Source organism: Opisthocomus hoazin, chromosome 7 (genome assembly GCF_030867145.1).
Source record: "Opisthocomus hoazin isolate bOpiHoa1 chromosome 7, bOpiHoa1.hap1, whole genome shotgun sequence".
In the NCBI taxonomy this organism is placed as follows: Eukaryota; Metazoa; Chordata; class Aves; order Opisthocomiformes; family Opisthocomidae; genus Opisthocomus; species Opisthocomus hoazin.
Genome location: NC_134420.1, coordinates 46,333,654 through 46,348,062, shown reverse-complemented (window position 1 = coordinate 46,348,062; position 14,409 = coordinate 46,333,654). Strand labels below are relative to the sequence as shown.

The following is a 14,409-nucleotide window of genomic DNA, read 5'->3' as shown; positions in this document are numbered from 1 at the left end:
AGCAGCCAGGAAAGTCAGAGGTTCTAGTTATTTACTTTTGCTATACAGGGATGTGACAGCTCTTCCGCTAGTAGACATCCACCTGTGCTGATGCAGTCTTGGTGAAGCTGTGACGGGTTTTTATTGTGCGTGTAAAAGCCTCTGAGCGCAAAATCATGAATACTTCTTGGACAGATTACAGGACTCACAAATAGCGAGCTGTAGTTATGGACCTTACGTTGTTCCATGAGTGAAAATTGCATGGAGTAACGCCTCCAATATCTTTGGTTTTACCTGGAATTCAGATATCTACTCTTTATAACCTGCAAGACTTTCTGCTGTCCTGATTCCTCATCCTAGAAGATGGTTTTCACTGCCCTCAGAACCATCTTATGTGGCATCAGCCTGAAGTGCTTTTTCAGTGGCTTCAGCAGCATGCTTGCAGAATATGAGTTTGAAACAACATGGGTTTGAGGGAGATTTGCTGTACATGGAAGCACTGGATTGAAAGGATGTCTTAGGTCAGCAAGTCTAGTCCCCTGCTGTTCTGTAATCTCCTTCATAAACTTATCAAAGTCTCCCTTACAAGTGATGAAGATTTTTTCCCCATTCTTGTTATTGGAAGACTGTTTCAGGACCCCACTCCTTTGGTTGTGAAAAAGCTTGCAGCCTCTCTTTTGCTAGATTAAACAAGGCAAGCATTTATTCTCCTTCAGTCTTCATTCTTAAAAAATCTTTAAGTTCTCCTTATGGTCCTGGTAGCCCTGTTTTGAATATGCTATACTCTGATTTCATCTTTTTTGAACAAGGGTGGCCAGGATTGTGTGCTCTATTCCAGAGGGCATCTTGCCAATAATTTGTATAATGTTACAAATACCCTTTCTTTAGAGTATACCTTTACTGACGCATCTTAGACTTTGTGTCCACAGACAAGGAAATAAGCATTGAAAGTCTGTCTGCATATGTCAATGAGAAGCTGCTTACTGACTTCAGTGTTGTCAGGATTATTCTCAACACTGTTCTTGGAAGAAAGAAGCTGTTAATTTATCCTACATTGATTTTTAGAAGATTTCACAGAAAATGTTCTGAAAATTAATGGATTTGGGTGGCAAGAAGTGTCAGGTTGCAAGGTGAACCATTTACAGATAGTTGCCTTTCTGCATGTTGGTGCGGGTGAAACTGTGCTTCTCGTTTCTTTCTTGAAGTTCAAACACAAAAGAGTACAGCTTTCAAAACTCATCCTCTAAGGAATCGCAAATGCTCAGAGCTTCTGAGCACCCCTGACTGGAAGCAGACAATCAGATGAAAGGTTTGTTTGTAAAGAGCCAAAACTAGAAGAAAAGTGTCTGTTGACAGTAAGATTATAGAAATCTACAGATTTTCCGTCTTTAAAATCTGCAATTACATTTCTCTGATGAGAAGTAGACTAGTATCTGAGAAATGTGAAAATGATTGCAGTATATTATATTAAAGATGTGAAGGTGATTTCTTGGGAGAGACGATAGTATCTGCTACTACATTTGTACTACTAACATTTATGAATGTTAGATACTAAAGGAAAAGTATAAATTAAAAAGACGAACTATATGTTGTAAGTAAACTCTTACATAAAACATTACTTTAATTGTACTTATGCTGCTGTGGTGCATGATACACTAATAAAATCAGTTCTGAAGCCTAATAGTCTACTATTGCACATCTGACACTGCAACAGAGAGTGTAAAACAAAAGTGGCTTATGTTTACTTTGCAGAACTGCTACTCGGGATACGAGGTGGTGAAGCTGCACTGTAGATTGGTTTTATTCATTTGCACAAGTAACATAATTTTTTTCAATGCAATTTCAGTCTAACTTTTATTTACAGTTTTTCACCTTTGAACAATATAAGAAGCTACTAGGATATGCATCCTTACCACCAGGACTGGTATGTATGAGTACAGAACTTCATGTTCTAATTTAATATGTGTATACTAAAAAGTCCCATCCATTTCTTCCCATAGAAGGAGTCCAAAATTAAGGGGGCCGGTTCAACCAACAGTTTGTCAGAACACACTTGTTCCTTGAAAACATTGATAACAGAATTTGTCAAAATGATAGTTATGTTAATTTTTGTATCAAATGTCTTCAATGTCATAACATTTGTTAACATGGATAGTGACAGTCATTGTGGAAGCATCTGTATGCAGCTTCATTCTTTATTCTCGAAAAATAACAAAAAACAATTGAACATTATCAATTTTTATTTATTCATATGATAGTGACTAGAGACCTCAACCAGGTATCAAAGTGCTACTCTGCAAGGCACAGTGCAGCTATAACAAAAATATAGACCTCAGTCTTATTCTAAAGACTTTATAATAGAAACATAAACTATTGACAGAAAACTACTACGTCTTGTGAAGTCAATGGCAAAATTCCCTTATACTTCAGTGGAGTTAGGATGTTGTCTCAAAAACATAACTTTTAAAAAGAAAATACAGAACATATATACACACAAAAATGTTTTCATGCTAAAATGTAGCTTACATATATGGTCTGCAATCTCATATATAGGGCTTAATTCTGCTATCATACCATTTGGAATTAATAAGTTTTTATAAGAATTACTGCTTTCTGTGGTGTAAGAATGTAAGTAATAGTAAATACCTGTTTTCACAATAATGGCATTACAACTGTAGGAAACAATTGATAACTTTATGGTTACGCTATAAAGGTTTTGGTAATAAATGTTTCCCGGTGCTGATAGTGATAATATTTCCAGGAAAATCTTGGAAATCATGCCACTTCTATGGGAGATGCTGATCAGTTTTCCCCAAAATCAAAAGGTTTTGTTTAAAGATCATCTTTAACTAGGAAGTTGTTTCTTTCTTGAATTTTTTCAGCACATTATCATTCAATATTTCTACTTTAATCTGTTGCTTCCTTCCAGTTTACTTATTTTGGCATTTGTTAAACATTTTTTTCCCTATAGAGGCTACTGCATTTTTCTTATAATTATCAATGTATCAGAGCATTAAGCAAGACGAACAATCTGAATTACCTGGAAGAGGTAAATACCCGCTTTGTTAACAAACAATAAAATCCTGAACACCTGTATTATAGATTTCTTGGTCAAATGAGTTTTGAATTGGAATTTGTTTTATATTTTTCGCTCTCAAGAGAGAACTGTATGATGACTGAAGGAAATAAGTAAAATTTTGTCTTGTAAGACAGGATTTTACATATTTCCACACCATGTGAACCAAATTGACATCCAAAAAAAAGAAGACATTTTCTTTATCATTATTTTAGGTCTCTTTCAAACAGTATTACTGCCATTTACATTCACCTTCCATTGCAGCAACTGAATGGTCATGGAAGCATATTAACTGGTTTAAAACAAACGTCCTCTTCCTCTAATTATTCCACTGACTCAACAGTTGTTTACAGTATCTCCTATTCCATCTTGGTTTTTTTCAGCAGGCTCTTCTCTTCCTTAGATGTACATAGAGACGCTGATATTTGTTCTCTAGTAAGTGGAAGTAGCAGAGTTTGAAGTTCCATAGTACACCATCGCTTTTTTTTGGAGGAAAATATGCTGGAAACTTGTAAACATGCAATAGCTGAGCAAAAACTGCTCTGATTCATATAGCAGATACAGCAACCAGCAGACAACTGATATTTTTAGTGCAATTCTGTTACCGTAGTGGCATTTTTGCCCCTAAGATAGCTACGGTAGCAAGGGAAAAAGAAGGGGGGGTCTAAGCTAGGCAGAATGCTTCTAGGTGCCTCAACAGACCTCATATCAAGGCCACATTTATTGTTAAAAGAGAAATGCATACATCAGCAACATCCTCCTGCTGGCTTCAGTCTCATGGTTGATGGTGAACAGGGTAGGTTATGTTCCCATCTCATATTGGAAAAATAGATTTGTTGGTAACACAGTGTTCTCCAACAAGAGTAAGGCTGGAGCTTGCCACTCCACTCCTAACTTACCATTCTTCTCGTTCTTGAGCTCTCAAGAGTCCTTGCTCAAATTCTTATCTATTGAATATGTTATTTTTCTCACTATTGTTTTTTCCTTACCATTGGTTTCCTTGAATTTCAGCAAATGTACTCAGTATATTGTATCTTGGTCCTGTGACTCTTTTCAGCCCCTAGAAAGTCTGGAGATATTAAATGGAGGCAATAAATGTGTAAAACTATCACAAATATTAATCCCCCTGTATTTTCTCAATTGACCTAAATATTGCAATATTTTTTCTGTTACAAACAAATTAAGGTATTTTTAAATGCTGTGTCATAATGGAAGCCAAAGCAGTGAATATCTCCATTTCTATGGATGTGATGTACCATGAACTTCTAAGTAAATGGAGTTAATTCATTCTTGCAGAGGACGCTGACATTTCCATGTATGCCACTCATTCCCCTGTAAACATTTTCAGGATTGGTATTTTCTTAGGAGGACTTTTCTTCTACTTGTGCAATTTCCTTAAGTGCTGCACTACTTTAATTTCTTATATTTTTTTATTTTTTGAAGTTAATATGTTAGTGTTATAAGCTTAATGCTTAGTGCAGTGGTTTTGTTTTTTCCAGTGCTGCAGAACTGCATTTATATTTGTGTTTTTATTCAGACTACACCCAAAGATAACATGAGGGCATTGTTTTTCCATGTTTTTGTAATAAATTGGCACCACAATTTTTCTTTCAGCTGAAAAGATAATTCATTGACAGTGCTATGACATTTTATTTTGTATTTTTTGGAATGTGGTTTATGGCTATTGTCATATTATCTTCATGAACTGTCAGCAGCTAGTCAAGTGCTAAAGTTGTTTAGTAATAGAATACTGCTGCATTACTGTAATCTTGCAGTTTGCATTGTTTCGTTCAGTTTCATAATCTGATGTATGGGAAATTTTACTCCTTAATTTTTAACTTTAATTTGAACTTTCCTAGGCATTTGCTGTTGCTGGCTTGGGATCTGGGTTGACAGAGGCGGTTGTGGTTAACCCTTTTGAAGTAGTAAAGGTTACCTTACAGGCAAATCGGAATGCCTTTGCAGAGGTAGGAGATTTGCTCCATTCTTCTTTTCTTGCTTTGTTAGACATAATGCACTTCAAAGTTCATGTTTAGAGCAGAATGTCTATAATATATGGGGTTGATGCAAATGATTTTCCCACAAGCTTAACAGAAATGCAAAATGAGACAAGAGACTTAGTAGATACTGCCTTCTGATGTGCAGAGATACATGCAGTATTGTCAGTGGTGTCAGCATCTCCACTGCAAATATTCTGTGCCCGAAGTGCACCTTCATCCCTCCAGAGTAGCCAGCAGCCCAGCGCTGTGAGGAATTGTAATCCAGAAGTACGAACCTGAGCCCCTTGGACACAGTGCATTTGCCCCAGCAGGCTCCAGACTTCAAGTGGACTAGATGACCCACAGAGGTCCCTACCAACCCCAAACATTCTGTGATTCTGTGTGATTCTGTAAAACACCATGGCCCCAAGCCCTGTCTGGAGTCCAGCTGATGTATTTTATGTTAAAAATGTAGCTGGTAGATTTCAGAGTCTTGGATGAAATTATTTATATTATAGGTCTTCACATTTATAAGCACAAACCAGGAAATAGTTATATAATAAAGCACACTGATAATTTAAATTCCTGTTTCACTTCAGAGTTTTATTATTCAAATATTGTTTCATTCAAAGAAGTCAGTGTGCAGAACTAACTTTGTCCACGGTTCTGGGTACTGCTGAAAGGGGAAGACGATTAAACTGGAAAACAATGATTCATCAAAATCAAGCATTCCCAGGAATGCACCAGCTTCAATTAATTTTGAAGTAGAAAATGTTCCACAAGAAAGTGAAGGAAGGCAGTCACACAGTTCCTGCTTTCTTTTCTCAGTGAATAAGACTAACAATTGTCAAATCAGATCTTTCAAAATCTTTTTAGAAATCAGCTGTACCACAGTAGAAGTGCCAAATCACATAAGCATGGCATGAAAAGGTTGGCTGAATCCCTGGTGAGGCAGGATTTTTGCATATTCTACTATGAAGTTTTGACTGAGTTAATACTTGCATGCCTTGTAGCACTCATCTGCACAAACTGAACCCTTTTGGGGGATGCACAGTAAAGAGATTTATCACCTGGCCATTTACATAAGCTCCTCAGGTACAGCCTGGCAAGATACTGCCACTGATTTCCAAATGCCATAGACTAGATGGTACCTACTCTGTACCTCATCCAGAGAAGCATTCTCTTTCAGAGTAAATTTTAAAACATTTGGTAAATTTCTGCTCGATTCTGAAAGCGTGCAAAAGAGATGTTTGGTTGCTCCAAGTCTGCAGCCTAGAGATTTTTTAACCGCGGGCAGCAAAGCCACTGAAACAGAGAGCTAATGCAGTACAGGAGTAAAAAGGTTAGGATCCTGGAACGAGAGAGACCGAAAGTGGGAGAAAGCGATATGTGAGAGGATCTCTCTCTACTGCTCCAGCAGTAGTAAACTAAGTAGATATTCTGGGTCTTTCTGCCTCACCGTTGCGCAGATACAATTAAAGTATCTTAACAAAACCTCTGGCTTTGAGTGTAAATACACCAGTATTATATTTTGAGCAAACTAGCTCCTGTGAAATTGCAAGAGACCGATATGTCCTTTTGTTTCATGCATTTTATTGTTTTCTCCACTGCAAACTTTATGACAAAGTCTGCAGTGTTTTAATTCATAAATTTTATGTGATTGGTTACTTTAACTACAGCATCCCTTCCTCGGTAAGCTTCAGAATACTCCAATAATCACAGTGTAGCTGTTCAAAAGCATTCTGAGTTGATTTGTTTGGGGTGAATATTCTTTGAATTTAATTCAAATGCAAATTTTCACAAAATCCAAATAATATATTATCATACAAATAAAATTGTAAAATAATGCTATTGGGACTCCACTAGGAACATAGTTTACACCTGAAATATAAGTAAAAGTATCTATTTACCCTAATGAAAAAATCCAGGGGACTGAAGTTCTTAAATCACAGAGACAGTTACATGACAGACATATCCATTTTCAATATATCTTAAAAAAAAAGTGTTAGAATATCACATTTTGCTGTAAATTAGGAAGACTCCAGTGACTTCATTACCATGATCTCAAGTTCTCGTTAATAACATGTTGAAGAACATTCCACACTAAAGCATGTGAACTTAAGCCTGTTGGGAGAAGCATGTGCATGTTATATTACACAGCGTAAGACAACGGTACACTCATTTCATTACCCCGTGCACTATTTTTCTAAAAGGTTTAAGTAAAGAATGCTATCCCATTGTGTAGCTTTCATACTACACGATGAAACCTAATGCAGTTCACATATTTCTTTGACTATTGTATTGAAATAATAAATATATCTTGTTTAAAAGGAACAAGGAAGAGCATGTACACATACACCCACACCCAGACTCCTGCACACCCCAAAAGCAAATATGCACAAACTACGGTGACAGCTGAATTATTCTGTTGTACCAGATCATCTTTCTAGGGCTGATAGGTTTAAAGAGGAAGGCCACTGTAAATCACATATCAGCGCTTTTGTAATGTGGTTTGCTACAGGTAAAAATAACGGTGACTTTTTGTCAAGATAAACTGCTAGAAGGCCTAACACCTTGTTGTTTGGTTTTCTCTTTTTTTTTTTTTCCCTATAGCCATGGATTACTCACTGGCTATAGAAGCTGGTGTGGTAATAAAAAGCTTCTCACCTGACTCTAAAAGTTGTGATTAGTTAAACAAATACAAGTTTCTACTTTATGATGAGAAGAATCTGACTCCAGATTCCACTGACTGACTAGATCTAGTCAACGGTTGTGTGAAGTGAATTAAACTCCAGATACTTGTACTATAAATTCCTTCATCTGAGTTAGTCATCCTAAGGTCGTTCCATCATCAGTGATGAAACACAGAACTTCTGTGGCTTGGTCAGATGATATGTTGGGTGCCTGCTTTGGATGAAGTGAAGTGCTGTCTAGGAGAGCCCTCTTTACTGCTAAAGAACTGAAAAGGGGAGTCTTTCTGAGTAGCTCAGATGTAGATATAGACATTGCAGGTATCTACATTTGGATTGATGAATCCCATCTCAGGTGCTCAGCAAGTGATAGGCTTCCCCTCTGAGTTATTAGTAAATCTGTATCAAGATGGGACCAAAGGATACCTTACTATTGAAAGTTGCTAAATTCAGCTTATATCACTTTATTTGGAACCAGTAGTTATTTTTTAAAGATCTAATCCTCATTTTTTGTGCATGAGAAAGGATGTTATTGCTAGTATCTGGACCATATTCCATGTTGGGTGTCTACATTTTAGACTAGATTCTGATTTGAATCACTGGGAGGGGTTAGAAAAGTAAACTATAGTAAAATGTATGCAGAGCATTAACAGGATAATATTAGTTACCAAATACGAAAAAACAGAATGAAACTTAGAATTAAAGACTAAACTTGTCAGTCACCTAAATAAGCAGTCATATGTTGCGTCAAATAGAATAAGCATCATTTGGATGATGCTGTTGATCTATCACAGTGATATTTTGAAATGGAAAGCTAGTAAACAAATAAGTGTATTGAAATTAGCAGTGTTCACAGAGTTGTAGTCAAAATTCTTCTATATTTTCATGTTTGAGCCTCCTAGTGGAACTCATGTTTTGCCTTTCTAATTAAATATTTGGTTACCCAGAGATGGCTTTATGCTTTGGAGAAAGCCAAACTTAAGTCAACAACTTTTTGAAAGGAACTTTTCTATAATTCTGCTAAAAATAAATCTAAAATACTCAGAAGGGGAACACCTGATTCTGAGTATCACAGTACAGTGGAAAATAGATCAAATCTATATGTAGTCAGGTTTCTTCTGTTTGTCCTTCATTAAACGGAAGTTACATGGAAGACTAAAATGATTTCTATGCCTTGTAGGCGTTATTTTCAAAACAGGATTTCTAAAGTCAATTTCCTAAATCTGTACCTTGGAATATAATTGGGTGTTCTGGTTTTCAAAATCTAACTACACTATTTAAGTCAAATAATTCATTGGGAGGGCAAACCAGGATTTCTAGTTGGATGCTAAAGGGGAAAAATAAAAAACCAACCACCTTCTTTTCAAGATTTTCAACTAGAAGAAGAAAGTTTAACATGTGATCTGATTTTAAAAAGTGCTGTGTGCTGAATAACTCCTTCAAAAGTCAGTGTCTTAAAGCAATGGTTTGCATACTTAACAGCACGAAGAGCCTCAGAGGATCCAGAAGGGTTCCCAGACAATACATATCCCTTTTGTCACCTTTCAACCCTATTCCTAACATTGAATCTGGAAACCACCAAACTGATCTTCAACACAAATATTTATAGCCTCACCTTACTGCTCTAATTTATGGCTCACAAGGACTTGCTTCTCTAGCCATAATGGCTCAAAAATTTCCTGTTACAGTTCTGTCCCTTTTGTCAGTCCCTCACCATGCATTTTCCTGTGCTGTTGGTTTTAGTAGAGAAGCTGTTTTTAGCTTTTTATTCTCCAAAATAATTGTTATATACTCTAGTTGTGTAAGGGTTTAATCTGTCATGATAGTAACAGCACAGCATCAATGATAAAAAATCTGCTGCCAAATGCACACATTCAAAGCCACATATTGCTCTATAAAATCTATTTTTTAAATTATTAAGGGCTTTTCTTTTGCTTTAGGGATCCTTAGTCCTTTACAGTACTCAAGTCTTCTTTCATCTTTTTTCTGCTATCAGAAAAATGAGGAATCTTTTTTTTTTTAATGGAAGTTGTGGTTTTTACAAGGTCACAGGAAAGGGAAAATAACAAATATGGTAGAGACTTAGGATAAAATGACAAGAATTGTCAATACTGTGTTTGTCAACAGGATTGAAAATATACTATGGCTATTGTTTTCTTTTTGTAAAGATGATCTCTTCCTTCTTTTGCCTAACTTGTGTAGCAACCATCCAGTTTTGTTCAGGCTCGGCAGATCATTAAAACCAGCAGTATGGGCCTCCAAGGACTCAACAAAGGTCTTACTGCAACACTGGGCCGTCACGGAGTTTTTAACATGGTTTACTTTGGATTCTATTTCAATGTGAAAAACATCATTCCAGTCAATAAAGTAAGTTCTTCATACAACGCAATAGACTAAGAGATAAAAGGTTGGGCAATTCCATTAACACTGTATTTTTCTGTGCAAAGCTGTGGTATTTAGTAATAGATAGTGACTAACCTAGGTCTCTGTTTTGCAGAAATCTATAGCATTTTAATGGAAGCAAATGAAACATTTGTACTTCTCACTTTTTAAGCAAAGCTGAGTATAAGTAAAGTAGTCATGTCGGGATTCTCATTTTTATGAATCTCCCCTTATACCACGGTAGCACTGTAAAAAGGCAGAAATCAGGATACAGGTATGTTATGCTTATGTTAGGTATGTATGCACTTTTTTGTGGCAAACTGTCTTAGAAGAGAAAAATCAGTTTCTTGAACTTCTTTCAGTACTCATAAAGCACGGGGAGAAGCTTGAGGAGATGGCAGAGGTGCAGCATGTAGGATATTCTGGCCGTGCACCGGGCCAATTTACTCAAAAGAGAGTTCAACCTAGTGTTGAAAGACGACAGATTTATCCATGTGGGAGGGAGCCCGCCCTAAACAAGACTTACAGGGTCATGCACAGAGGCTATTTGTGGTTTGTAAGTTAAAAAAAAAAGAGTCTTTTTAGCTGTAATTTCGCTTGAAGTAATTTTATTTTATAATCTTATATCCCTTTACATAACAAAGGAAACATTTCCCTTTACAATAAAGTGAAATTTTACTAATGAAAACATGGTAATACTGGCAACTTTCTAAATGACTGTGTAAGCAACAGCTAATGGTTTATTAATGGCTCCAGTACGTTACTTACTGAACTGTGCTTTCACTAATGTGATTTTTAGATGATGACAGTTAAACAGTCACAGGTGTAATATGTAGTGATATTCATATAAGAAGCTGCAATTTACATCAAAAGGGATCAGTTTCTATTCCCAGATGAAGTAACACCTCTTTTTTTTCCTGCACTTCTGAGTAGCCTGGTATTTTTGTTGGCAACATTGTGTAAATGGAGAAAAGCTCCACTTCTTATTTGCAGATCATTACGGTAAATTGGATTGTTCGAGAGCAGCTAACCCACAAGTTTCTACAAGTTTCTTTTAGTGTATTTAAGCATATTTTACAATGTACTTGAATCATACATTCTAAAAACTCAAGACACAAGCATAGCTTGGTACTAAGATAGAAGTAAACAATCACTATGCAAAACATTTAGAATCATATGCAGGTAAGGACAAAGAGGCTTGTATGCAACTTCTACAGAAACCCTGAAGTGTTCTTGCATAGCAGTTGAAGAATAGTGATGGTATTTGACATAGGCATGCTTTCCTAGCCTTTCAGATGTAAAAAAATAGGAAACAATTATTACATGATTAGAAAGATTCAGAGCTTTATGATCAAAAAGAAATTCGCACTTTATGCAGATTTTGCGTGATACAGAGAATTGGGAACATCTACAACATAGATTTAACTACATCCATAAAACAAAAGAGAAATTACTTCAGTGGTGTCAGTCAGTGGCCCAGCTGTCCTGTGCATACTATCAAAAGCATATGACAATTTAATTGATGTAGGATTAGATTGCATTAACTGCAGATGAGTGAAGAGGTTTGCCTTGTGCTCGACCAGTGCAAAGTGGCTTGCACAGTGGCTTGCACAGTGGCTGCATCTGTGCTGGTAAATTGAGCAGCATCGCTGCAACTCAGTCATCTGTGCTGTTAAATGTTCCCTGGCACAGCTTTAGCCCAGGCCAGCCAACACGACTTCTGGGTACAGCTTAGGAGCTAGCGCAGACAAGGAACCATTCCTAATAGGCAGATTTCATGCAGCCAGTCAGTTTTGAATGGTAATTGCATTTAATAACACTAGTAAAGTTAATAGGACGCTCTAGGCCAGCTGGCATCAGTGCCATAGACAGTTCTGTGCATACAGATAGAGCAAATAATTCTGATCGAACTCCCATTAAAATCAATGCAAATCTTTCCCTGCATTTAACAGGGTACAGATCAGACGTCATCTGGCTTGTGCTAGCCAACAGTGTGTTTCAGGTGGTTACATGCATTGAACTTCAGTGACTGGAAAATAGAAGTATTCAACAATGCTTTGTGGTATTTAACTTAAGCCTTTTCTGTCAGTGGGGAGGTGCTAGAGGCGAAGAGTTATCAAACCTGTACAAGGAATTTGATAGTAGCTGTGTTGCAGTTAGTCTGAAACTTGTTAGGTTGTTGTAATTTTTCAAGGTTTCTCACATACTTAATTTCATTACAAAACCTGATTTGTTCACTTTGTATATTTTGCCAGAAAAGAACATCTTAAAGTCAGTCTTGTGATATTGACAAACATAAAAATTGTGAAATAAGAATACTACACTTTTGAAATAATTTTGGTTCTTGACTACATATCTGCTGTTCACCATCTGTAATGTAAGCGGAAAAATGTATGGAAATGTCCATAGAAGCCTTTTAGCTGTCAACAGTGCTAAACTGTGCATTAAATTTGTATCCCAATTAAAGATGTTTGCAGCTTATTTTGCCAAAAACAATAAACATTTTATGTTGAGTGGTCAAATGATATAAATTACATGTGTGGGTTGTAAATGTTCATAATGAATAATTTTTCATATGTTCAGTCTTTTCTGCTAAACAGACCATTTACAGCCAACCTCATACTCTGTTTGCTGAAAATGGAATAAGCCAGACTTGTTTCAGTGGCCACTAATGTATCAACCATAGAGCATTAACAGCTATGCATCTGCACTAGCGATCAAATTAGCCTGCAAATTTATATCAACTCAGTTTTATGGCACCTGCTTTTATAGCACATTTCATAGGCTTCCAGCAGCTCTTGCTTTTCAATTTTTTATTATAGTTAGGTTTGATGGTAAACATTAGTTTCATTAAAACCTTTGCTCACTACCACCTCCAAGTGGCTGTCATATTTCTTAATGATATGAAATTTCCTTACTGTCAGTTAAAAACCCCCTTTGAAACACGGCCAACTGCCAAACTCATTTCAAGCCAGGCACTGCCTGCCCCAGCTGCCACAGATGTTGCTGGTGTTAAAAGGGCTGCTGCGTCAGACAGTGGGAGCTGAGAGCTGTGTTGTTTTGTGACAGGAAGGGCCCTAAACAGCTATAGGCAAAGAAGCGGAGAAGGGAAACCAGAATGGGCAGTTCAGCTTGGCAAGTAAGTAAGGTAGTAGACAACACTTTTATTTTTAGTCTTTTTCAGATCTATGCCAATATAGAAATGCTATGTAGGAACAGAGAGTGAAAAGGACATGTGGTGCAACATGGTTGAAAAAAATAATAAACCAAGATGACTTAGAAGGCTGGATCACAGTGGAAAGTAGAATAACCTCAGAGCTACCATCCAAGCTGAGGTTTCAGGATGACTTCTGAGCTGGGGAAAAAAAGAAAAGGTAGTGCTGTATCTAGTACGATGTTACCAGCCACCAATTGCTCAGTACTCTCCAATCTGAGGTGTCCTGTGGCTGTTGAAAGTACACCCTGCATTGTTGAAGGACTTCAGCCTAGGTCATCAGCACCAAAAGATGTTGCATCAAAGGAGGAGTGTTTGTTGCTAACTCAGCTGCTCCTGTACTGCGATATTCCTGTAGGCAGGACAGATACAAATTTTCAGGAGAGGACTCTTCAGTGAAAACAAAAAAGTGAAGAAGAAAAAACAAGTTTCTTCCGTTTTCCTGTGGTAAATTAGGATAATACTGAAACTGATAGCCAGGCTCAACTATAGCTGACAGAGAGGCAGACTTAAGACAGCAAAGTTCTTACAAGACATTCAAACAGTCATTTAAAAGGAGAGATCCTACAAGTGCATCTTATGAGTGCCCCAGGTAAGTGAAATATTCAGTGGGAACTTATGCCATATTGAACACTGAATTCCCTGGGAAAAGGCCCATGTATGCCTTACACCTTTCCAGACATGAGCATTAATCAGTCACCAGAACCCACAGGACATAAAACTTCTTTAGTTCTGGTATTCTTGAGGCTACTCTTTATTTTCTGTTTCATAAATTACCATGTAACTGAGACCAAGGATCGATAGTGCAAACAAAAGTACTGGATGCAGGGGTAAGCAAGAAGATATCCATTTCTGGGTGCCATTTTCTGCATGGTTAGTGTCTAAAAGATACCATGAAAAGGTGTCCTGCTTGTAACCTCAACGCTTTATGAACAGTCTGATCATCTGTGTAGATCAACTCTGTGTGGGAGAGCTGAGTCTCCAGAGTTCTGTACATTTTGTATTCAGTGACCATATTTTTTGTTGTCTTCTGTTTTTTTATTTATATCAAAAGTTCTTTGGTGCAGATGTTTGTTTTAGGACTAAGTG

General features: G+C 36.9%; 1 protein-coding gene across 4 annotated transcripts in view; it reads left to right on the top strand.

Annotated features, from left to right (window-relative positions):
- The window catches only part of SLC25A21 (solute carrier family 25 member 21), a 268,104-nt gene that overhangs the window by 241,182 nt on the left and 12,513 nt on the right, over positions 1–14,409 (top strand). For all 4 annotated transcript variants that reach the window (XM_075425453.1, XM_075425455.1, XM_075425454.1 and 1 more), the window contains 3 exons: positions 1,844–1,903; positions 4,915–5,022; positions 9,927–10,091. In XM_075425453.1, coding sequence (XP_075281568.1) covers positions 1,844–1,903; positions 4,915–5,022; positions 9,927–10,091 — 333 coding nt within the window. The remainder of the gene's footprint in view (positions 1–1,843; positions 1,904–4,914; positions 5,023–9,926; positions 10,092–14,409) is intronic.